Source organism: Herpailurus yagouaroundi, unplaced genomic scaffold, assembly GCF_014898765.1.
Source record: "Herpailurus yagouaroundi ecotype Mexico unplaced genomic scaffold, PumYag 184, whole genome shotgun sequence".
NCBI lineage: Eukaryota > Metazoa > Chordata > Mammalia > Carnivora > Felidae > Herpailurus > Herpailurus yagouaroundi.
In genome coordinates, this window is record NW_024412415.1 from 28,735,889 (window position 1) to 28,761,072 (window position 25,184).

The 25,184-nt window shown below is 36.8% G+C and overlaps 1 protein-coding gene across 2 annotated transcripts in view; it reads left to right on the top strand.

Moving 5' to 3' along the window:
• Nucleotides 1–21,012: 21,012 nt before the first annotated feature.
• Nucleotides 21,013–25,184, top strand: part of USP3 (ubiquitin specific peptidase 3) — a 73,373-nt gene continuing 69,201 nt past the window's right edge. Inside the window, exons 1-3 of one of the 2 annotated variants that reach the window (XM_040492916.1) lie at nucleotides 21,322–21,393; nucleotides 22,504–22,621; nucleotides 25,020–25,151. In XM_040492916.1, the coding sequence (XP_040348850.1) occupies nucleotides 25,123–25,151 (29 nt within the window). In that variant the 5' untranslated portion in view covers nucleotides 21,322–21,393; nucleotides 22,504–22,621; nucleotides 25,020–25,122. Of the gene's footprint in view, nucleotides 21,394–22,503; nucleotides 22,622–25,019; nucleotides 25,152–25,184 lie in introns of both variants that reach the window. The other variant, XM_040492915.1, reaches the window with a different exon arrangement.

Sequence of the window (25,184 nt, forward strand, 5' to 3'; positions counted from 1 at the left end):
TTTTGAAAATAATTTATTTTAAAATTCTGTATTTGATTAGCCTTTCCTCTCCCTGTTTATTGATTAAAGTGCAGACAAGTTGGAACAAGATTGGTAATGTGGTTGGAAGAAACTGCTGTTTTTGAATGTCTTAACTTCATTACAGTTCAGCTCTAATTTTTTTTTGTTGTCTGAAATTCATATTACTTTAGTTCAGATATAATAAATCAGCCTTCTCAACATAGCAATGGATAAAATGCAGTTAGCCTTTGGTTATTTTTAAAATGAGCTTCTGTTCTTCCGGCACCTAGGTGGCTGGGTGAGCATCTGACTTCAGCTCAGATCATGATCTCACATTGTGTTTGTGAATTTGAGCCCCACATTGGGCTCATTGGCTCACTGCTGTCAGCTCAGAGCCCACTTCAAATCCTGGTCTCTCTTTCTTTGCCCCTCCTCTGCTTGTGCTGTCTCAAAAATAAAACATTAAGAAAAAATAAATGTGCTTCTGCTCTTGAAGTTGTCCATCTCATTTTTAATTTTTTTTTTAATGTTTATTTATTTTTGAGAGAGAGAGCACAAGTGGGGAAGGAGCGGAGAGAGAGGGAGACAGAATCCACAGCAGGCTCCAGGCTCTGAGCTGTCAGTGCAGAGCCTGACATGGGGCTCGAACTCATGAACTGCAAGAGCATGACCTGAGCTGAAGTCGGCGGTTAACCACCTGAGCCACCCAGGTGCTCCAAGTCCCTTCTCATTTTTAAATTTTGTTTCTGGTAGAGGAGATTCTTCTTGGAGGTGGTTTTCATATGGGGTAGGGGAGATAGGGAATTCTTAAGATATGAAATTTTGCTTTTGCTTCTGGTAGCTCAGAGGTTTTTTGAATTTTTGCTTTTAGGCCAGTGTACTTTGTAGATTCCACTTAGTTATGGTCTAAGATTTTCCAGTTGTATTTCTTATAAAGGTTAATTATAGTTTTTAGACTACAAAGATTAAAACAGATTTCCCTCTCTTAAATATTGAAAAGTATGTATGTGTGTTATTTACAGATGTATAAAATGCAGATGAACTTAGGCCATTTCAGATTTTGAAAACTATGGTTGAAATTAAACTTAGACATTGAAGTTTATAGTTGTCTTAGTGTTTGTGTTAGCTAAATGCTTCATGATTAATAAATACAAGGTGGGAATTCAAAGTTTATTTTTACAATATGAACTAGCTTGTATCTTTGAAAAGATATAACCAACTGGTTTTTATGTGAAGACTTTGTACTGTGCTTTAGGATTGAATAGTTCTATCAGTGGGCCGTTTTCCATCTTGAGTAGACATTCAGTCCTGATATTTTTTCTAGTTAGGTTTAAGACAGCTTTGTAAACATCTGTTTGCCTGTTTATCCTTGACCTACCCTGAAGACTCTTCATTTTATAGACTGTTCTTGTACTATCTCATCATCAGAAAGAGCAGGCTGGTGATTAACTGTCATATTCCTACAGGTTTAATTTAACTGCTTGTAAGATACTACACTTATTGTATAATAATAGATTATTGTTCATTCCTTTGTTTTGAACATTTGTTGCACAATATTGGGATGGTAATGTTTTGGTCAAAGTTTTTGAAGATCATACTGAAATTTCAAGGAAACCGTTTTTGCTCTAGAATGTTTTGGAAAAATTGATAGATAACATGTTAGAGAAATGCTTTAATGTAATATTTTTTAAAAAAAGAACTTCTGTTTAAAACTTAGAGTTAGTTGCTGGTGTGGCTGGGTGGCTCAGTCGGTTAAGTGTCTGACTGGCTCAGGTCATGATCTCACAGTTCATGGGTTTGAGCCCTGTGTCAGGCTCTGTGCTAACAGCTCAGAGCCTGGAGCCTACTTTGGATTCTGTGTTTCCTACTCTCTGCCCCTACCCCCCTCACAGTCTGTCTGTTTCTCTCTCAAAAATAAATAAACATCCATCAATCAATCTGTCAATCATTCTTAGAGTTCTTGGGTCCAGTACTTAGGTTATTGATTGATCTTTTAATTTTAATGCCACACTGTTAAACGTCCTTTGATTTATTTGAGATTAACTCCAGCTTCCACTTAAATTATTTTGAATGTTAGGGGAGCCTGGGTGGCTCAGTTGGTTGAGCCTCTGACTTCTGCTCAGGTCATGATCTCATGGTTTGAGGGTTTGAGCCCCATGTTGGGCTCTGTGCTGACAGCTCAGAGCCTGGAGCCTGCTTCAGACTCTGTGCCTCCCTCTCTCTCTTCCCCCTCCAACTTGTGCTCTGTCTCTCTCAAAAATAATAAATAAATATTAAAAAATTTTAAAGTTATTTTGAATGTTAATTGTGAGATGTGTTAACATTGGAGAAATTGCTCTGCACCAACTAAGGACTCAAGTTTTACCTTATGGGTGTGCAGTAGTTGCCAGACGTCAACATTCATGACATGAGAGTTTAACTTGAGAGCTTTACTACATCAGTTACATTCAGTTATTTTAAGTGTTTTGTTTGTTTGTAGTCTTTTTAGAGCCTCATTTAAAAACATTTTTTAGGCTTTTGTGGGTTTTTCTTCCTTGAACAACTAATAGATATTTTGGGGAAATGTGGGTCAGATTTTAGATTTGGATCTACTATTTTTTAAAAAATTCCAACTCTTGTTTTTTGTTAAACAATTAGAACAGCTGTTGGAGTTTGCAGGTGCCTATTTTCTGTAATATTTGGTATCTAGCCCCTTAGGCAGAATATAAGTATGTGCCCATTTTATAGTTTTTCTTTCCATTTTTTCATAAATAGTCACACTGATTTTTGAAGAATGAAGAGATTCCCAGCATACCAGTAAATACAAGTGTGGTGTTCCCCACCCCCACCCCTTTGTGCTTTACTGCTTTCCTTTATTATGTAACCACAGAAAACTAGGAAGAGAATTATACAATGCAGATATTAAACCTGTTCTCTGAGTAAAGTCTTTGACAATGGGAGATTCTTAAACTTCTTACTTATTTTATTTATTTATAAATTATAAATATTCATATATGTACACACGTATGTATTTGAGTCTTGTATTGCATATACTTGCTCTTTTGAAATAATAGTTGTGTGGTGTTTTTATTTATGACCTGATTGTTTTCTTTTGAAGATCTCACTACCATTGGATTTGCTTACTCAGTTTATTGGCAAAAGCATGGAATAGATTAGATCTTGCTATCTGAAATAAATGGAAAAATTGGATGTCAGAATTATTCTTTTTTTTTTTTTAAATGTTTATTTAGTTTTGAGAGAGAGAGACAGAGCACAAGCGGGGGAGGGCAGAGAGAGAGGGAGACATGGAATCTGAAGCAGGCTCCAGGCTCTGAGCTGTCAGCACAGAGCCCGACGCAGGGCTCGAACTCACAAACTGTGAGATCATGACCTGAGCCGAAGTCAGACACTTAACTGACTGAGCCACCCAGGTGCCCCATCAGAATTATTCTTAAGTGATGCATGGCTTTTGTTCTCATTCTGCATAATCTGCTTCATAGGGGAAGTTATTTTTGAAACGATATAAATATAAACTCTTGGTAATTTTTCTGTAGTTATTTGTGTCTGGTCTTCCAAAGGCAAGAGTGGCCCATTTTGACTCTAGATTTGGTAATCTGCTTTGGCTTTAGTAGTTTTAATCCTCCTCCCCACTACCCTTTCCCCTCATTTGGAGGTAGGGGCACAGTTCCAGCAGTTAGCTGAAGGCTGGTAGGGTAGATGTAGCATACATAATAGCTTCATTAGGTTTTTCACCAAAATAGGTCTGAAGAAGTCAGAGTTTGTGACAGAATGACTAATAACAATTTTATTTAATGCATTACTGTTTGGGGGCTTATATAGTTTCACATACATTATTTCCATATGTTGTTTGCATTTGATGTTGAAAACTGATTACAGACATTTCAAAATAGATTAAAATGCTTGAGCATTTAATCTCAGGTGAGGGGACCAGCCTTATGGATCAAAATTTGCCTCTATGTGGGAAGTCAGCAAGACCAGATGCCCTCTCTTTTCTAGCTCTGTAGGTAACTGGATCTGCTAACATATAGATGACACGTTTTGGCCAGTTTTGAAATTATATTCTCTAGTAAAAAACACATACAATTAGCTCTACAAATTCTACTTGTAGTATATAGGGAATTCACTGTGTGCCTAACACACCTCATATAATAAGTTGCTATTGTAAATTTTATGTCATGTAAGAGATTTAAAAAAATTTTTAATTCCAGTATAGTTAACATACAGTTTTATATTAGTTTCAAGTGTACAGTATAGTGATTCAGCAATTCCATACATCAGTAAGTGCCATGTAATAACTTTTAGACATGCTTTTTCTTAAAGATGAAAAAATGGTTTGGGCAGTTACATGAATTGATAGGACTTTATCAATTTACCTTTTAAAGATTAATTCATGTTTTCAAAAAGTAATACATGTACATAATTAAGTCATAGTAGCCAAAGGTTTAAAACACAGCAGCAATTTCCCTCCCCTCTGCCCTCAATTTTACTGCCATAGACAACCACTTTAAGGTCCATTTAGTTTTCTCTCTCATGCAGGTAAATACCTGTATACTTCTAAGTAATACATTGTTATTTCTTAATTTATTGCTTTTAGGCTTTATCTCTTGACATCTTGCTCTGGTAAATGGGGACACTAGTGTTTGTTCCACTCTCCTTTCTGCCCATTTTTGCATTTCTCAATGTAGTTAGAGTACAAGTTTTGGTCCAGAATTTTATTTTTCCTTGTTTCTTGTCCAGAATTTTATTTTTCCTTGAGTTAATAATTGCCTTTCTTAAAAAATTTGCCTTCTACAAAATTTCTCCCAGATTTACTTCTAAATTTGTCAAATGTCTATGAATATTGTTTTTCAAGCACTTAAGCAGACAATCTCTTAGTATTATTATTTTTTTTCTGAAGACCTCTTTTCCAGGGCCTTCTTGCTCCTATTTGAACAGATTGTTCTCTAGGCCTACTGTGCACTTTTTATCCTATTTTATTCTATTATTCCCTTGCTGTTCTCTTGTCACTGAGATCTCCCATTTCCTGGATCCCATTTCTTTTTCTTTCTTGGTTTATTAGACTTTTGTTGGAGTATGTTATACAGCCCCCTCCTCATAGAAGGCAGATTTTTGACGCCATGCAAGCCTGACATTTTTATTCCACCTTCATACTTGATTGCTTGACTGACTATAGACTATTAGTTAGAAAAGATTTTTCTCTGAGAAATAGGAAAGTGTTGTTTCTTTGTTTTTAGGCTTCCAGTGTTGCTGTTGAGAAACTTGATGCCTTTCTGATTATTAAGACTTGACATAGTGTATATCCTTTTATTCTTTTTCTGGATGCTTTTGGGATATTCTTTTTATCCTTAGTGTTCTGAAATCTCAGAGTGATATGTGTTGGTATGGGTAGTTTTTCTTTTATTGTGATGGGTACTGAAGGGGCCTTTCAGTGTCCGTGTTTGATAGCATACTTATCTTCCCATACTCATATCTGTCAATTTGTTCTTTTTTCTTTCTGGAACTCCTATTAATTGAATGTTGGTTGTCCTGGATAGAACTTGCAATTTTCTTATCTTTTTATTTCTTTGCCCTTTGGCTCCAGTTCCTGAAATATTTCCTTAATTTTTTCTTCTATCCTTTTTATTGAATTTTGATAATCATATTTTTAATTTTCAAGAGCTTTTTCTCGTTTTTCTGACCATTGCCTCTTCATATATCCTTTTGCTTTTCTGCAGTATCTTCTATTACTCCAGAGTTTTAGAATTTGTTTTAAAGTTTTTCTGTGCTTCTGTGCTACAACATTATTTGTTTCCTCTGGATTCCTCTTGTTCGTTCGTTCTTCCTTCCTTCTCTTTCTTCCTTCTTTTCTTTTCTTTTCTTTTCTTTTCTTTTCTTTTCTTTTCTTTTCAGTAATTTCTGTGCCTAACATGGGGCTTGAACTCATGACCCTGAGGTCCAAAGTTGCATGCTCTACCGTCTGAGCCAGCCAGGTGTCCCTTTCTTTTAATTTTTTTTTTTTTTTAACGTTTATTTATTTTTGAGACAGAGAGAGACAGTGCATGAACGGGGGAGGGTCAGAGAGAGGGAGACACAGAATCTGAAACAGGCTCCAGGCTTTGAGCTGTCAGCACAGGGGCCCGATGCGGGGCTCGAACTCACGGACCGTGAGATCGTGACCTGAGCCGAAGTCGGCGCTCAACCGACTGAGCCACCCAGGCGCCCCTGTCCCTTTCTTTTAAAACGATTCAGACTAGGGGTTTTTTCAAGGATTTGTTTAATCTTTGTCTGTCTGTCTTCATACAAGAGTGAGGCACTAAAAAGCTTTGTGAGTTGATGCGGCTTGTTTATATTTGGCTTTGCTATGAGGTAAGGGGAACTTTTTTCATTGGAGGTGACACTGAAGATGTCTCTATGAGAACTTTTTTTTAGCTCTATTCAGTTTTTCAGTTTTCCAGTTTTCCCAGGCTATACACCTGGCCACGAATGTTCTGACATCAGGGTGTAGGAAATTTCATGATTCAGTTGTTCCTTACAGCCCTTAGATCCATTGTTTTCAATCCTGTCCTTCTCCTGCTGTCTGCTGTGCCTAGTGTCCCTGAGCCCAGGGCCACCTCCTGTCTGCATTCTTTTCTGCTGGCAGTTAGGTTGTAGCTTCCTTTGCACTACTAAGATTCTTAAAGCCTCCTCTAACTTCTTCCTGACTTCCAAAAACATGTTGAAATCTTTTGTGTGCTTTGGTTGCCTCACATGTTCTCTTTATCCTTGTGAATTATTATCAGTTTAATTCCTTTTTTGTCATTTTAGTGGGATGTTAGGAACAAGAGATTAGAGAGAAGTTGGTCTGCCATGTTTAATTTGGTGTCTATTTTTAAATGAAATATTTTAAATCTGTTTTTAGGGCAAGATCTTTGTCCTATCAAAAATGGATCTTACTAATTATTCAGATAGTTAAATCACTGAGACGGAACTTTTGCCTTACTCTATTTGAGTAAAAATTCAAACTCAAATTTACCTTCTCTGATGGACAGAGCAAGATATTGTTTCTATTAGAGTCAGCAGAAAAACTAGGTAGACCAGAGGGGTTTTTTGACTCTGCTTAGGAAACCAAATCGCACGCCAGACTTTGAATATGTAAAAGAAAGTTGTAAGGTCCTTTGGGCTACTACATTTAATATGTTGTAATATTTTTACTGGATTAGTTCATCATCAATATAGTGGAGTTAATGCTGGGTTCATAAAACTCTTTGGCTCTGCGCATTGGTAATTTAGCCTTGTTCCTTGTGTTTTGGTATTTTAAAAAAAGTGTGTTCTTTTTAAAATAATTAACTTTTTAAAAGTTTATTTATTTATTTTGAGAGAGAGAGAGAGAGAGAGAGAGGGAGCAGCAGAGAGAGAGGGGGGAGGACAGAGGATCTGAAGCCAGCGGACTCCTTGCTGACAGCAGAGAGCACAATGTGGGGCTCGAACCCACAAACCATGAGATCATGACCTAAGCTGAAGTCGGATGCTTAACTGACTGAACCATCTAGGTGCCCCAAAAAGTGTGTCCTGAATTGGAAGTAAAGAATAAAATTGTTTTAATCTCCCAAAACTTGTATTTTGATATAATTCCACACTTAAAGACACCTTGCTAAGAATAGTACAAAGAACTCCCATGTACTTTTTTCCCCCAAGGTTTTATTTAAATTCCAGTTAGTTAACATACAGTGTAATACTGGTTTCAGGTTTAGAATTTAATGATTCCACACTTTCAAACAACACCCAGTGCTCATTACAGCAAGTGCCCTCCTAATCCCCATCACTTATTTAACCCATTCCCTCCCCTCTTTGGTAACCATCAGTTCTCTATGGTTAAGAGTCTTTGCCTAGACTCACCAATCATTAACATTTTACCCCATTTGTGTTATCATTTATGTATGCACCCTCTGTTTGTATATTTCCCCCCTGAGTAATTTGCAGATAAAATGCTTCTTTGTCAATAAATACTTTAGTTTGTGTTTTTTCTAAGAACAAGGAGTTTCTTTTCAGTAAGTGTAGGATATTGGTGAAAACAGGACATTAATACTGATAGAATATTAATAGTATGCACATTCCATATTCGGATTTCTCCATTTGTCCCAATAATGTCCCTTTTGTATGTCCTTTACAGCACTTTTCCTTTGTGTTACACCTACCTAGCTACCTCAGAGCTAATCCAGGATCATGCATTTCATTTTGTTGTCATAACTCTTTAGTTTTCTTTAATCTGTAACCGTTTCTTGGCTTTTATCTTTCAGATCATGGTATTTTTAAAGAATACAGGCCAATTATTTTATAAAATGTACTTCAATTTGAGTTTTTCTGATATTTTCTCATGATTAGATTCAGGTCATGCACTTTTTTCATAGGACTACTACAAAAGTAATGTGTCTTCTCAGGACATCCTATCAAGAGGTATATGATGTTGGTTTGTCTCATTTTTGGTAATGTTAACTTCCAGTATTAAGGTCATATTTACAACGTTATTCCACTGTAAAGTTATTATTTTTCCTTTTGCTATTAGTATCTTTTTCGGAGGTCCTTTAGAATTTGTGTGTATATGCTGTTCCAAGCTTTCACCCAATAATTTAGCATCCATTGATGATTCTTGACTGAATCACTTATTAGTAGGATGGTTGCGAGATGTTGAAATTTTTTTTTAGATGTTGAATTTTTAATTTGTATTTCTTCTAAATATATTAGTATTCTGTAAAGAAGAGCTTTCCTTTCCCACCTATTTATTTATTCATTTATTGTATTAGTATGGACTCACAGATTTTTTAAATTTTATTCTGTGATACTGTTATAATTTGAGGCTCATATTAGCATATATGACTAGTGGGGGCAACTTAAGCTATAGTTTTGACATGTCCCTAATTGTTCTTTGAGCTCTTTCTTACTTTCTGACACAGCAGGATACTCCAGTCTCGTCTTCTACTCAGCCTTCCCCAGCCTTGGAGTCAGCCATTTTTCCAAGTATTCCTTATTCTGTTTAGTGGGAGTGATGTTTGTAAACTAGGATCTCTCAGCAGATAAGAGCTAAGAAATATAAATAAATGCACATGTCTATATGTGTGTGTGTGTGTGTATGTGTGTGTGAGTTCATATTAATCCTTATAATTCCAATTCAACAACACAGGTCTGGTCTTGCCCAGTATTTCCCTTCAACAGCCTTTTCATATTTGCAATGCTCTTCTCTGACATTGAAAATCTGGTTCTCATTTTCCTCAGTATATGTACTTATTTGTTCTGTGTGCCATAATCAGAGAAAGTAGTTCCAGAACTGCTAACCCATACCATTGTAAAGAAAACCCCTTTTAACTAGAGTTCAATATTTGTTTATAGTTATGTTTATCTGTATACTGACAATATATAAAGTATTATGCTCAAAAGCCACTTAGGTTACTTTCTGTCTTTTAATAAACTTATTTATTTGATTTACATTTGGGTTCATTTGCATTTGATTCCCATTTTGGATTTTTTTTCACTTTTCTTTCAAGGCTGATTTTTATTTTACTTTTTGAATGTATAAAACATTAGCATGGTTCCAAAAGTTAAAGCTATACTGGTTGGGGGGCGGGGGTGCCTGGGTAGCTCAGTTGGGTATTAAGTGGGACTCTTGGTTTTGGCTCAGGTCATGATCTCGTGGTTCATGGGTTCAAGCCCCATGTAGGGCTCTGCACTGGCAGCACAGACTGCGCTGGACTTTGCCTCTTTTATTTAACCGTATACCCTGTATATCATTTTATGTTTGTAAGAATTTTGTTTAATGTTTGTTTATTTATTTATTTATTAAATTTTTTTTTTTAATGTTTATTCATTTTTTGGGGACAGGGAGAGACAGAGCATGAACGGGGGAGGGGCAGAGAGAGAGGGAGACACAGAATCAGAAACAGGCTCCAGGCTCTGAGCCATCAGCCCAGAGCCCGACGCGGGGCTCGAACTCACGGACCGCGAGATCGTGACCTGGCTGAGGTCGGACGCTTAACCGACTGCGCCACCCAGGCGCCCCTATGTTTGTTTATTTTTGATAGAGAGAGTGAGCGAGCACAAGCTGGGAAGGGCAGAGAGAGAGAAGGAGACACAGAATCTGAAGCAGGCTTCAGGCTCTGAGCTGTCAACACAGAGCCTGATATGGCGCTCAGACTCATGAGCTGTGAGATCATGACCTGAGCTGAAGTCGGATGCTCAACAGACTGAGCCACCCAGGCGCCCCTCTGTATTATTTTTTAACAGCTTCATAGTACTCCATCTTTGGATGGGTCACAGTGAATTCAACAATTCTCCTGTGTTTTGGCTCCTATATTTAGGTTGTTTCCAATGTTTTACAATTACAAATAATGTTTCAATTAATAACCTTGTACAAATATGCTTTTGTATCAAGCGTATTGGAAATTTTAACTTTTAAGTTGGGTGAGCAGTAATGTGTAAGTCATTTTATAATTATATCTCAACCTATTTGCCTGCCTGCTCATGTCTTCCCATCTGCTTTGGCCTTACAAGTGTATTTAAGGCTGTTGAAGGGAAATACTGTGTTGTAATTATTTTTCTGTTTGAGAAACCTTGAAATCAGAGAGCTCTAAGTGGCCTTGGAAACATTTTTAGTCAGTATATAATAGCTAATCATATGTGTTCTGGGCCCAGTTTCATTTTAAGCAGTTGACTGCTCCTTGTGCATGCTAATCAATGCTATTTTACCACCTGAGTATGCAGACTGACCTGTTTCTGGGACTTCTTTCTTTCTTTTAATTCGTGTTAGTTTCCTTCAAGTTGTACTGCTGACTGGCCACTCCCTGGGGTTATAGAATTGCATTGGATGAGACAGAAGTGGATATTTGGGCATCTGTTTTCTCTAATGGTCTCAGAGCATTAGTCAACATTATAAACTGCAGATTTTCAAAGGAATGGCTTCTTGGATTCCCAGATAATGCTGCTGGCCCTCTCAGGTGGCTGAGGACTTCCAGTCTTTTGTTCCAATACGTGGGCATTGCAGCAGGAGGAAGACTTCTTCCTACATTAGTAGATAACCATGTAAAACATTGGCTAGTACGGTTTCCCATCACAGGGACCATGAATGAATTATACATGTGTTGAGGTAATGATTCCCTCAGCCTAAGGGTGGCTGTAGCCTCCCAATAGATCACTTTTGGTTAAGAGAAGTCTTTTGACTTTATGTGCATGTGCCATACAGATGTTGATCATTTTCTGTGCATGTCCTGACATGGAAAAGGTTGGAAAAGTAGGTTAGAGCACAGTCTCAAAATTAGCGTCAAAGAGCCAAAGACTTGGCTTTTTTTTTTTTTTTTTTTTAATGTTTGTTTAGTTTTGAGACAGAGAGAGAGGGAGAGAGAACTTGAGCTGGGGAAGGGCAAAGAGAGGGGGACAGAGGATCCGAAGTGGGCTCTGTGTTGACAGCAGAGAGCCTGATGCAGGACTCAAACTCATGAACTGTGAGATCATGAACTGAACTGAAACCAAGAGTTGGACGCTTAACTGACTGAGCCACCCAGGCGCCCCAGGGACACTGCTTCTTAAAGAGAATCTGGTAATAAGGTGGATAAAGAGGAATTAAATTTTAGCCTACTGGTTCGTAAAAATAGGCTGAACACCATATATTTAATTTGGTGTGATTTAAAATCATTCCTATTTTCTTCTTTGCTAAAAAGAAATTTGCTAAAAAAGAATTGGAAACTTAAAAAAAAATATTTTTGTTTACCCAAAGAAAATGAAAACACTAATTCAGAAGAGATATATATACCCCCGTGTTTATTGCAGTGTTACTTAGAGTAGCCAAAATAAGGAAGCAACTCAAGTGTGGACTGATAGATGAATGGATAAAAAAGATGTTTTATACTCTCTCTCTCTCTCTCTCTCTCTCTCTCTCTGGAATATTACTCAGCCATCAAAAATAATGAGATCTTGGCATTTGCAGCAACATGATGGACCTAGAAGGTATAATGCTAAGTGAAATAAGTCAGAAAGACAAGTACCATATGATTTCACTTATATGCGGAATCTAAAAAGCAAAACAAACAAGCAAAGCAGAAACAGACCCCATAAACAGAGAACAGATTAGTGTTTGCCAGAGGGGAGGGGTGGAGAGACAGGGAAATGGGTGAAAGGGAGTGGGAGGTACAGGTTTCTAGTTACAGAATGTTTAAGTCATGGGGATGAAAGGTAAAGCATAGGGCATGTACAATGGTATTGTAATAGTGTTGTATGATGACAGATGGTAGCTATACTTGTGGTGATATAGTATAGAGTTGTCAAATCACTGTTGTATACCTTAAACTAATGTAACATTGTGTGTCAACTATACTTCATTAAAAATAAATAAATTGGGGCGCCTGGGTGGCGCAGTCGGTTAAGCGTCCGACTTCAGCCAGGTCACGATCTCGCGGTCCGTGAGTTCGAGCCCCGCGTCGGGCTCTGGGCTGATGGCTCAGAGCCTGGAGCCTGTTTCCGATTCTGTGTCTCCCTCTCTCTCTGCCCCTCCCCCGTTCATGCTCTGTCTCTCTCTGTCCCAAAGATAAATAAACGTTGAAAAAAAAAATTTAAAAAGAAGTGATTTTTGTGCTCAAATAAGAGTTAGGTTGTCTTATGGTAGTGACAGCACATCTGGATTTGAGTTATTAAAATATTGAGAGGATATAGAAAGAGCCAGTCCCAGAGATGATGGCAGTTTAGTTGATGATAGACCACCATGTCTTTACTCTCTTACTACCTCTATTGCAGAGAGGATAGTCTAGCCTTTATATAATTTTGATTCCTATGGGTAGAACCTTTTGAAGGTTCCCATCCTCGCTTCTCTTAAACAATGTCAATCATTGGGGCGCCTGGGTGGCGCAGTCGGTTAAGCGTCCGACTTCAGCCAGGTCACGATCTCGCGGTCTGTGAGTTCGAGCCCCGCGTCAGGCTCTGGGCTGATGGCTCGGAGCCTGGAGCCTGTTTCTGATTCTGTGTCTCCCTCTCTCTCTGCCCCTCCCCGTTCATGCTCTGTCTCTCTCCATCCCAAAAATAAATAAAAAACGTTGGGAAAAAAAAAAAAACAACAATGTCAGTCATTCCAGTGAGTTTGGTAGGTGTGAGTGATGGATGCTATATCACTGATAGCTCTCTTTCTAGATGTGGTTTTCTGGTTATCTACTGCTGCATAACAAAGCTACATGTTAATAGCTTAAAGCAGCCATTTTATGTTGCTTATGATTTTGTGAATCAGGAATTCAGGAGGAACTTGGCTTGTGTTGCATCTTATGGAGTACCTAGGGCTGGAGCCGTCTTCTTCCAAGATGGCTTCTTAATTCACATGTCTGGTGCTTCTGTGCTCCATAGTCTCTCTCCTTTTCCCGACCCCTGATCCCATGGTATCATATTCTCCAATATCTCTCCATGTGGTGTGGGTTTCTCATAGTACGTTGGTCTCAGGATGATCAGACTTCTTAGATAGTGGCTGGCTTTTCTAAGAGTAAGCATTCCAAGTAATATCAAGAGTAAGCTGTCAGTTTCTTAAGGTCTGGACTTGTAAATGGATTCAGAGTCTCTTCTCTTATATTCAGTTGATCAGGGCAGTTACAGAGCCTGCCAAATTCAAAGAATGAGGACATAGACCCACCTCTCGATGGAAGGAATGTGAAAGTATTTGTGGCTATCTTTAATCTATCACAGGGCCATTAAACAGGAGAGAAGGATTATGAGAAATACTGAACTGTGACTTTACCAGAAAACAATTTACTTATTTAATGATTCAGGAGAGATTAATGGATTGCTAGTCTTGAATAGGAATGGGAGTGAGCAGGAGAGAGCTGCCAGAAAGAGGAAGGTAGAAAATGTTCTTATGGGGCAAAGTGGAAAGGCGACCAAGGTATGCTTTGCTTCATAATTGCTTTCCCTGCCTTGGCCCTGAACTCTTTGTTCTGTGATCTTGGCCTTGAGTCCCTCCCTGCCACTTCTTTCCCCTTTGGATTTGATGCTCATGCTTGGTGGTCATCGTCGTCACCATCATCATCTTCTCCTCCTCCTCTGCACCCTCCTTCCTCCCTCCTCCTCCTCTCCCTCTAGTATTTGGACCTCTGCCTAGTCTCCCAGACTCTGCATTGGCTTACTCCTTTGGCCCTTGGCACCTCCCATTGCTTTTTAAGAGAACTCTCCTATTTCTCTGTTCCTTGGGAACCCGATGCCCACTCCCAGAATGAGCAGAATTGGGTGATGGGGTGTGACAGACCATGATTTTGGCTGTGTTCAAACTGCTCTGGCACCTTTGGCATTTGATTAGTATAGCTGGATTTCTTCTTTTCTGGACTACAATGTGGCCCAGTTCCTGCTGTCTATATGTGACTTTACCAACCCTTTTCCCCCAGTGATTTCAGAGGATTCGAGTTGAAGATAGGAGAGACTTCAGAACTTGTAGCATAGAATAGGCTTGTGAACATATGGTTCAAATAATATTTATGGTATAAAGAAGATTATATGCCTTGCTCTTAAATATCTAAAAATACATTAGTTAGAGGGTAAGCTGGTTTAGTCCTAGAATATTGTTCTACTTATATTTACTGGAATACTCACAGAATTTTTATGATAATACTGCTCTGTTCTTCAGTTTCACAGGGAATAACACTTTTACTATTGACACTTTTGTGTAATGTGTATGTGTGTGTGTTTTGAATAACAGCTGCAAAAATTTTGTTTTCACTGATTATATTTTTACAAACCCGTAAGTTGTAGTCTTGGATTTTGATTTAACTTACCACTCATGCTTAATAATTTAGAATTAAGTCTGTTTCATTAGGACAACTTTATATTATCAGCATCTTTAAATTTAAGCCATTTAAAAATTTTACTATACAAGTAGTAATGGTTTCTGAAAAACTTCAAACACTGTAGTAGAAAATAGGCCCATGTGGCTCCAATCCCCCATCCCGTTTGTTTTACATAACCACTAACAGTTATATACTATATATCTTTTCAGACTTTAAAAATTCCGTAAACAGGTATATAATATACACATGGAAACACATAGTATAAAATCTTTCCAAAAATATGACAACCTTCTGGACTTACTGCTTTATAGCCATCCATGCCTTCAAACAGAGTTTGATTTCCAGTTCTGTCACTTACTAACTTAGCAAGTTACATAACTTGTCTATGCCTTAGTTTGCTTATCTGTACAAAGAATAATATATTCCTTATTGGATTTTAGAGGATTAGATTAAGTAATATTCATAAAGTGGTTGCCATGGTGCCTGATACATAGTATGTCCTAGATAAATATGAATTAGATAAAAGTGAACTTGCTTTTTTTTTTTTTAATTTTTTTTTTAACATTTATTTATTTTTGAGACCGAGAGAGAGCATGAACAGGGGAGGGTCAGAGAAAGAGGGAGACACAGAATCTGAAACAGGCTCCAGGCTCTGAGCTGTCAGCACAGAGCCTGACACGGGGCTTGAACCCACGGACCGTGAGATCATGACCTGAGCCGAAGTCGGATGCCTAGCCGACTGAGCCACCCACACACCCCTGAACTTGCTTTTTAAAAAACCCGTACTGTGGATGTTTTCTTATGGCCTGGTAATATTTTTAGAGTGCTACACTTAAAAAATTTTGTGTGTGTTTGGGGGGAGTAGTGTTCTGAGTTTTACTGTCATAGCAGCGTGTTTGTCTATAACAGTTTTATACAGTGATTCCATACACTTACAGTTCCTACCCCTTACTGTTGAAGTGAGTTGCTGTTACTGATGGGCGATGTGGTGGGAATGTGTTCGCCTCTCAAGTGGTGGGAGGCAGGAAAAAAAGCTGAAAACCATTGGTTTAGAATTTTTTACTACATTAGCAATTAATCCTTGTGTTAAGCCTTCAGATTAGGTGGAGAGTAGAGTTGGGAGACTTCTGCCTATATGGGAAGATGACATTGTTTCATTTTTTTCCTTATATTCTTTGACTAATTTTATGATTAGAGAGGACATGCCTATCGCCTAGTCTTCATTTTACAATGAAGAAATAGACCCAGAATAGTAGTGATGGTCTCAAAAAAATTTTTTAAGTAGGCTCCATTCCCAGCACTGAGCCCAATGAGGGTCTTGAGTTTATGGCCCTGAGATCAGGAGTCAGACACATAACCGATTGAGCCACCCAGACACTCCTGATATTCTCAGGAGTTCTCTGGTTCTAGTAATGGTAGAACCAGGACTAGAATCTTGGTCATTGGATCCTCACCTTTCTGAATTCTTAAGAAGGTAAAGAGCCTCACTTTGAGTTGAAGCAACTAGTGAGTAATGGATGCACTATAGGTGGCTTGCCTGTCAGTGCTGTATGCTTGAACTATTTTGTGGGTAGAAACAGTGACTAAGTTGTATCATAAGCATTGGTGCATGATGTTTTATTAAATACATTTTTAGAATTTCATGAGAGTTGTTGATAGGCTTTGAATATCAAATATACTGTATATTATTAGGTTCTAGGTAGTGAATACTAAGGATATTGGAGATCAGTGGTTATGTGGAAAGAACGTTGTATTCAATGTGGATGCCATCTTGTCTTGTGAACGAACTCCTTGTCTTCAGAACACAAGCTGAAAACATTTGTGTGTAAATGACCCTTTAAGCACAAAATGGGCCCCTAGTTTTCTGCCTTTCTTTGTCTCTTGATAAAGGAGCACACTACCATTCCTTTTGCAAAAGTAGTTAAGAAATAAAATCATTTTGGTCATAGATCACTTGGATGCCTTCCCTCTGCCTGTGTGCCCTATTAGTTCTCACCTCCTGGTTTCCAGGAGAGTTAAAACTTTGGGGCTTTTAGGAAGAAGATCTGGCATGAGCATGTTTTAGAGGCTGGTGCTCCTTCACCCCTCTCAGCATATGTGTTATAGCTTCTACCTTCTGGAGACTGGCTCTAGCCAGGAGAAGATCAAGACTCTCTACCTCCAAAAAGGCCCTTTTGCCAAACTGTAGAGTTTGTGGCTGAGGTGAGAACAGGGCCAGAGGAAGGTTGTGACACCATAGTTGAAGGAGGAGAGTAGAGGAAGCCTAGTTAGTACCAACCTCTGAGCTGAGATGCCCAAGCTTAGTTTACAGTTGGAAGAATCCAAATAAATTGGAGAGATTGGTGAAAGAAAGAGTAACTTTAAGGACATTTTATAATCTGAGTAAAGGCAAAACTCCATTTATGAGATCCAGTGACTCTGTCGTGGCCGAGTGTAACTGAGAAATACACCACCTGACTTCCTTGCCTTGATATCACCTTTAAGTATAATTAGGTGTAATAAAAAGAGCTCTAATAAGTTCTTAGATTTATCTTTTTAAACTTCTATAAGTTTCTATCCTTATAACTGTTTCTGTCAAGTTCTAGCATTTAAGATTTAAAAAAATAAAACCTCTTCAGTTTAATATTTTTATTTTTCACTGAATAGATAGTATGAATATTCATAGCTTACAAACATTTTTATCGACTCTGTGGGGTTGTGTTTTAAAAAAAAAAAAACATATATATGTATATATATGGTCGACCCTTGATCAACACAGGTTTGAACTATGTGGGTCTACTTATATGTGGATTTTTTCAGTAAATATAGTGTAGTACTGTAAATGTGCTTTCTCATGATTTTCTTAATATTTTCTTTAGCTTACTCTTATATAACATACAAAATATATGTTAATGGACTGTTTATGTTATCACTAACACTTAAAGTCAACTATAGGCTATTAGTAGTTAAGTTTTTGGGGAGTCAAAAGTTATATATGGATTTTTGACTGTGTGGGGTTGGGACCCTAAACCCTCCCTGCATTGTTCAAGGGTCAACTGTATATTATTTCAGTTACATTATGGTTCATCTAGCATTTTATAGAAGAGCCTGGGAAACTTCTAATACTGGTTCCATGGAAAATATGTTCATCCTACAGATAAACTTTTGAAACTCATTTGCCTATAAATTGAGACTACCTTTTATAATAAGATAGTGCCCCTTGAGGTGACAAAATAAATAATTTTAAAATTATTTGTAGTGTTCTTTTATTCATGCTACGTCTTGTTCTCAACAACAATTGAAAGTTAGTTTAATGTACCCCTACAATGGGGTACATTAAAGGTTCCTTGTTTGGGAGTGCCTGGGTGACTCAGTCAGTTAAATGTCCGACTTCGGCTCACGCTATGATCTCATGGCTCGTGAGTTTGAACCCCGTGTTGAGCTCTGCTGACAGCTCAGAGCCTGGAGCCTGCTTTGGATTCTGTGTCTCCTCTCTCTGCTCCTCCCCTGCTCATGCTGTCTCTCTCTTTCTCTTTGTCTTTGTCTCTATCAAAAAGAAATGAACATAAAATTTTTTTTAAAAAAGGTTTTTAATTTGGATAAGGTATGTATAAATGGTGACTCTTCCCCAACACAGTGCAATAAGTGGCTTCAGAATGTCTCATCATACCCTATTCTCTATAGTTTTTTAGCTTTCAGATATTTTTTTGGTGTTAAAGTATTAAGCCCTCAGAAAGCACTGTCATTTAAATAGCCAAGACCAACCTTCTTACTGTAAAGATTCATGTTAGAAGAAGTCAGGTTTCTTAACTTAGGAAGTGAAGTCTTTTTTGAGTTTTATTAAAAGGCACAGTCACTTTTTGCAGTATTTCTGAAAGTCAGTACTTTATTTTCTTTTATTCTCTTTCTTCATCCGTGTGTAACATACCTGTTTATTTACCTACTTACTTATTTTATTGAGGTACAATTCACATAACAAAAGTAACCATTTTAAAGTGAAAAATTCAGTGGCATTTAGTACATCTACAGCCATGACCTCTATCTAGTTCTGAGACATTTTCATCATCTCAAAATAAACTCTATACCCATTAAGTAGTTACCCCCATTTCTTTTTGCCCTAGCCTCAGGGCAAAATTTGCTATTTTAAAATTTGATATTGAGAAATTAAAAAGCTAATACAACTTTTTGAGTTAATTGAGATGTTATAACACAAGATGTAGAATATGTTGTTCTAAATTCAACAGCATGCAGAAATGCATTTAATATGCTGACAGTGGAGAAATTAGTTTATAAAGTTGTATGTGCTGTGTGTATATTTCCAACTATAAGGAGGAAAAAGGAATACTTCGTAGAAAACACACCAAAGTGATAGTGATATTACTCTAGATTTTTTTCTCATTTAAAAGAGGAAAAAAAGTTTCCATAATTAAAATGAAAACAAACTCTAGATAGTTAAAAACTTGGGCCTAAACTTACTGTTGTAACATAATTACTTATTTCAGGTTAATACTAAACTTCAGCAGCTCCCCCCACCCCCGATTGAGTTATGTGTTTCTTAGTATTTAATAAGAGAAAAAGATTTGCTGGAGGAACAAAGTTATAGTATTCATGGTTTTTCAGTCCTCCAGTTATATCTCAAACCATGAATACCTGTTTTGAGTAAGCTGTGTTCTAATTTATTTTCCTTTAAAAAATATATACTTTAGAACTTTCTTTTCAAACTATAAAAACATCATATTCCTGTTGATATAAATCAAATACCATGGGGGTGTACAAATGAAAAGCTAACAGTCTCCCCTCAGATATAGTCTTCTCATGTACCTGCCTATAATAATTGCTGTTAGTTTGGCTAGAATTCTTCATGGCCTTTTGGTCATGTGGCTTACATGCCATGTATAATAAAATTGCACCCAATCAAGTGAAAACCTCAAATGCCTTCAGGATGGCCCTGGCAGTTACTGTAAAGGTGTGAATGCATTAAGGAAAGGTAGGAACCTTGCCTGCTGGAAGGAAATTTTACCACACAAAGCTTTCATATTCAAGAAAGGTTAGAGCCCTGTGCTGGCCAGACAAGCAGAATCCCTTGGGCAGTGTATCACTGTGCTTTCCTATTCCTTGCCCACCTCTTCCCTCCCATACAAATATAGAATGAATGTATGTCAGAGATTTATTTAACTCATTAATGAAGGAAACAGCAGGATGATAAAGCTGATTTTAAGAGCATTTGAGGAATTGAGTGCCTGTAGATGTTGAAGAAAGAACATTGAAATAAATTGTTAAACTTGATGTAAAATTGGTTAATGTCCTATATAGTAGTAAAACCATTACTTTTGGAGTGTGCTGGACAGATACATCTCAAAAATCTACCTGTTTACCTCTAACTTCATAGAATTTGGGTCCTAATCAACAATAAACAGTAGTCAAACAGTAGTACTATAATTAAAATCTTTGGGAGGACCTCTTAATGCTTCATTACATGTTGAAAAGGCCAGTGGTTCTTGATTAACCTCATTTCAAGTTTTGGTCAGTTTTTCTTAACAGCCAGAAAGGCCTGTTGTAATGTGTAAGGCAAGAATAGTACAGTAAGGACCAGGATTTGGAGGAGCTTAAACTAGGAAATTTGAACTTTCAACAGATGTTTATTGAGTACACACTGTGTGCCAGGCAATGGATTTATTATACTCCTGAGTGTGTGGTTGTGCCATGGTGCCCCTCCCATACCCCTAGGAGGTGGACTTATGGTTCTCAAGGGGTTGTATTACGGAGTCACCTGAGAAGCTACTTTTCTCAAAATACACGTGTTCTTTGTCCTCTTTCCCCACCCCAATGTAGATATCTTTGCCTGAGTAAAACATAGGAGTTTTGAAATAGCTTTGCACGTGATTTTTGTGTCTCTTCTTTTTGAAAATCATTGTTATGTTTATTGGGCTTTTTTTAAAATTGAATAGGTAAACAGTAGGCAAAATTATAAGCAGTATTTTAAAAGTTTTCATGCTTTTCTTGCCTGTCCCATCCTTATAATACTTAAACTAAAATAATGTCCTGATTTACCCTCAGCAAGAATTATATGCAGTTGTCCTAGTTAGAATTGAATTTCATGCAACCAAGACATTCATCTGGGAAGAGGTGGGTTTAGTCTTCCTAATTGTATCTTTAGGCTTTGTCTCTAACTAAGTAAACTGAAAGAATTGTCATTTATATTAGTATATAATCTGCCTGGCAAAGACATGTGATTAAAAAATTAGACTTAAAAAATGTTTTTAAGAGAAAATAGACTGTCATTAGCTTGTTGGAGACTGGTAAAAGTGAATAAGTAATAAAGGAAAAATGTGTATGTTCTTAACTTGTGATTGAACTGTTTGAGTCAACAATTAAAATGAGCAGCTGCTGTGGACATGCATTTCAGTTCTTTTCAGTGTAACTTTAATTAGGCAGCCATTCTGTGTACATGCACTCACAAAGCAAGGATTTAGGATTTCAGTACACCTAAGCAGCCATGGAATTTATAACTTAATCACAGGATATGCTATTACAGATTAGGGGAGAAACTGGGAAATAACATGCTACAATTGGTATATTGTGTATTTTTCTTTTTATTAGTGTGCCGGTCCAACAAAAGCCCCTGGGTCTGTTTGACTTGTTCAAGTGTCCACTGTGGAAGGTAGGTGACATACTTATTACCTCACTACCCTACTTGATTTTTTCAATTTGCCTTTAAGCTTTATGTCAAAGTTTTATTGATTTGGATTATCAACACCATTGCTTAATCATAGTCTGTAATTTCTCTGTATGGCTTCCCTCTCCTAATACTGTCTATTTGCTCAGTGATAAAACTGAGGAAAATCTAGGGGGAAAAACCTTTGTATTGATACTCAGAAGAATTAATTTGATGATCAGATAATCTAGTAATATTTGATTAAAAAGATGAAATGAGAGAACTTCAAAATCTTTAAATAAAAGTTTACCTTATGGTTGTTTCTTAAACCTTTTAATAGGGTAAATTCAAGCATACACAGAAGTAGAGAGATAATATAATTGAACCCCATTACTTTCATCACCCAATTTCAACAGCTGTCAATACGTTGCCTGTCTTAGTTCTTCTATTCCCTATACCATGCCCGGCTTTACTAACTTTTGAATCAAATTCCAGTTATCACATCATTCTTCTGAAAACAAAATAACAAAATGTTTACAGATAAAGAGTTCCCTTTATTACAGATAAAGGAATCCTCTTGAAAATGATCTCACTGTGGAGTTCATTATTAATTGGTGTCTAAGATGTACCAACTGTTTCATTGTTCCATTAATACATTTTTTGTTTTACGAAAAACTCCCACCCCCACCCCCCAATTCTGGTTCAAGCCTAGCTTTTCCTCCCCATTCTTGGCTTCAAAATGATGTTACTTAAATACTTTGATAACTCTTTTCTTCAAACTCAAATAAATACCAACCTTTGTGTTCTTTTACCTTGGCAGTAGCACATTTATTCCTATTGCTCTTTTAACTTAGAAAATCCACTTTGAATTTACTTAGAACGGGAAATCATACTGTCACACAGGTCGAAATATACTTTGTATTTATTAGGACTATTTCCCCATTGTTATTTTTAAATCTTCATTGCATGAAGAAAGCATCTATGTTCAGTTCACTTTTGATTTTTTACATTTTGAGTCGTGGAATTGAGTATTTTTTCCATGTACACTTAAAAGTACGTTTGGAAAATGTTAACTGCATATCTTAATTGTGGCTGTTGTGGTTTTGAAATCTCTAGGATTTGGGGAACCTGAAAATACTTTGTACAGATAACATTTTTTTTAAAAAAAGAAGAAAAGTACAAGCACTTAAATTCTGCACTTGAAGAGACAGATTCCTCTCCTAGATTTTGAGAGGTGAGAATTATAATGCACTAAAATTTATGTAGTTCTGTTCTCCAGTTGTCTCATAGTGCTCTACGACCTAAATCTTGAAGGTCATATGCCAGCAAAAAGACCTAACAAACTCGCAAAAATTGGAGAGATTAATATTCTTAATAGCAAGCAACAAACAATTCTCTTAAGTAGGTTTTGGAAAAACAAAATGAAAAATTTCTAGACTCTGCAGGTAGTCTGTTTCTAATTGCAGGCAGTCTTAAATTTAGAAATTTTACATAGTTTCGGAGAAATATGATTAAATAGATTAAACAGATAATGAGAGTAGCTTGTGTTTGGTTCTTCATTTTACATAGCTGATTGGTTAATTTTCTTTTATGTAATCCTGGGTATTGATTGCCAAGGGTTCTGATTTTCAGTAATTTTAGGCCAGTTATCTGCAGAAAGTCTTACATTGAATATTCCTTCAACTAGAAAACATAGTTTGTCAGTAGCATATTTGATTTATGTAATTTAGTTGGCCTTCACGACATCATCCTGTTTATTTTTCAAATTTTTGTGATTGTTAGAAGTCTGTGATATATACATTGATGCTTTTCCTTCTTAGACCAAATTGTCCAGTTAAAATCTAATCTAAATGAGGGAAATACTTGTTTTTTTATGTTATTCATCTTATACGTAACTGTTAACTTCTGAGTGATATATTTGAATATTACCCAAAACATTGCTAATATTAATGTCAGCAGTAATACACTTCCTACTTTTCAGTGATGTTTTACAGTAACCATTGAAACCTCTAGTACATTGAAAGACTATAGTGTGGTGGCTAAGTGAAGTATACGTACTATGTACAGATGACCAGTTTTCAAAGACTTAAAGTAATGCCTTATTATCATCATTCAGTACTGCTTTTTCTTTGATTTGGAAGGTGCTCATTATAAATAGTAGTTGTGTTTCTCGACAGTGTAAATTATATAAGCATAGGAAATTGAGGTAATTAGATGTTGAACCTATATGATGCCTTGGAATTTAAATATTGGGTGTTTCTTGACCTATGCAACGTATGTGCGTAATATGACCACTTTCTAAGCACAGAGGTTAAGTAACTCGTCTAAGTTCACGATGTCTAGCATGTGACAAAGTTACTTTTGAAGCCAGGAAGTCTAGTTTTTGAGCTTTTACTCTTAATCATTATTTTATTTTAAAATTGCTTTATACCTTTGTGGACAGAGGACTCATATACACACAAGTTTTGGTTATGTTTACTATGATGAAAAAAACAGGGGAAAAAAAAATCAAAGTTTAAGGTGAGGTTGTAGTGCCTCTGATGCTTCCAGCTTTCCTAGGGTAGAGGCTGGACCTGAAGTTCATCCTCCCTATTTACCCCAACTGTCCTACTTTCCCCAAGGTGAGTGTTGCTCCTAGTATAATTGAGATGCCTCATGACAAAATGTTACTTTAATTCTCTGAGTATGTTTATTTTGGTACCATTTAAACAACATTTGTTTTGACTGAGTTTTCAATTAGGCCTTGCCTTCTATAAATCGACTACTGTCTAGGGACTGGGAAATTTTGTTTTATAAGGTCTTCACAGTACTGGTCAGTTACAACATAGTACAATATTTAGGCGGAGGTTGAGAGGAATTTGGGTGTACACCATACGCATTATTTCAGTTTCATTCTGCCTTCTGTAATACGTTGATTTATTAAATCTGAGTTGGAAAGTATTAGGAGATTTTTATGAATATAGTTGACCTTTGATTGTCTTTGTCCATGTAAAGAAATAAGTTTATGTAGGTTTAAGATGATTTGTACTTTCTGTTGTTTCCAAACAAACGTGTTTCCATATGAGTGGAACTAATTATTTAGGCATTCGAATACAAGATCTGAAGCCATATTGATGAGAAAGAGACAGAAGATGATCTTGTTTCCATATCTAACTTTCACCTTTTATATTAAGCAGCAGTCCAGGCATAACCTATGGTCCTTTGGGAAGTGGTTGAGTGATTTAGTTTACAGAGTTCACCTTTGAGAACAACCTGAGTTGGGGGTTAGCAGTCTGAGAAAAGCTTAAAAAAAGAAAAAAGCTACAGCAAAAGCATTAGCAAAGGGGTTGATAAGTGATAATGTCAATGGTATTGAAACTGATTTGCATAGATGATGCTTTTCCTTGCCTCAGCCTAATCTGTGTCTAATTAAAAGTTGACTGTCATGTTTGATTGTAAAAAAGCATATTTTAAGCACTCAGCTTAATAAATCACTATCCAATTGAATGCTTTTATAGGACTGAGTACTCTTAAAAGGAGGAATTCTTTCTCATTCTAGTTTGATTATCATCTGATTTTATTGTCATCTGCTACTATTTTAACTTCCAAAGTAATATTTGGGTTAAAATGAATTTTTATTTGGTTTTTATAAGGTATGTGAATGGCCATGCAAAAAAACATTATGAAGATGCACAAGTACCCTTAGCTAATCATAAGAAATCAGAAAAGCAAGATAAACCTCAGCACACAGTGTGTATGGATTGCAGTAGCTACAGTACATACTGGTAAGTATTAGTATTTTCTGGAAATGATATTCC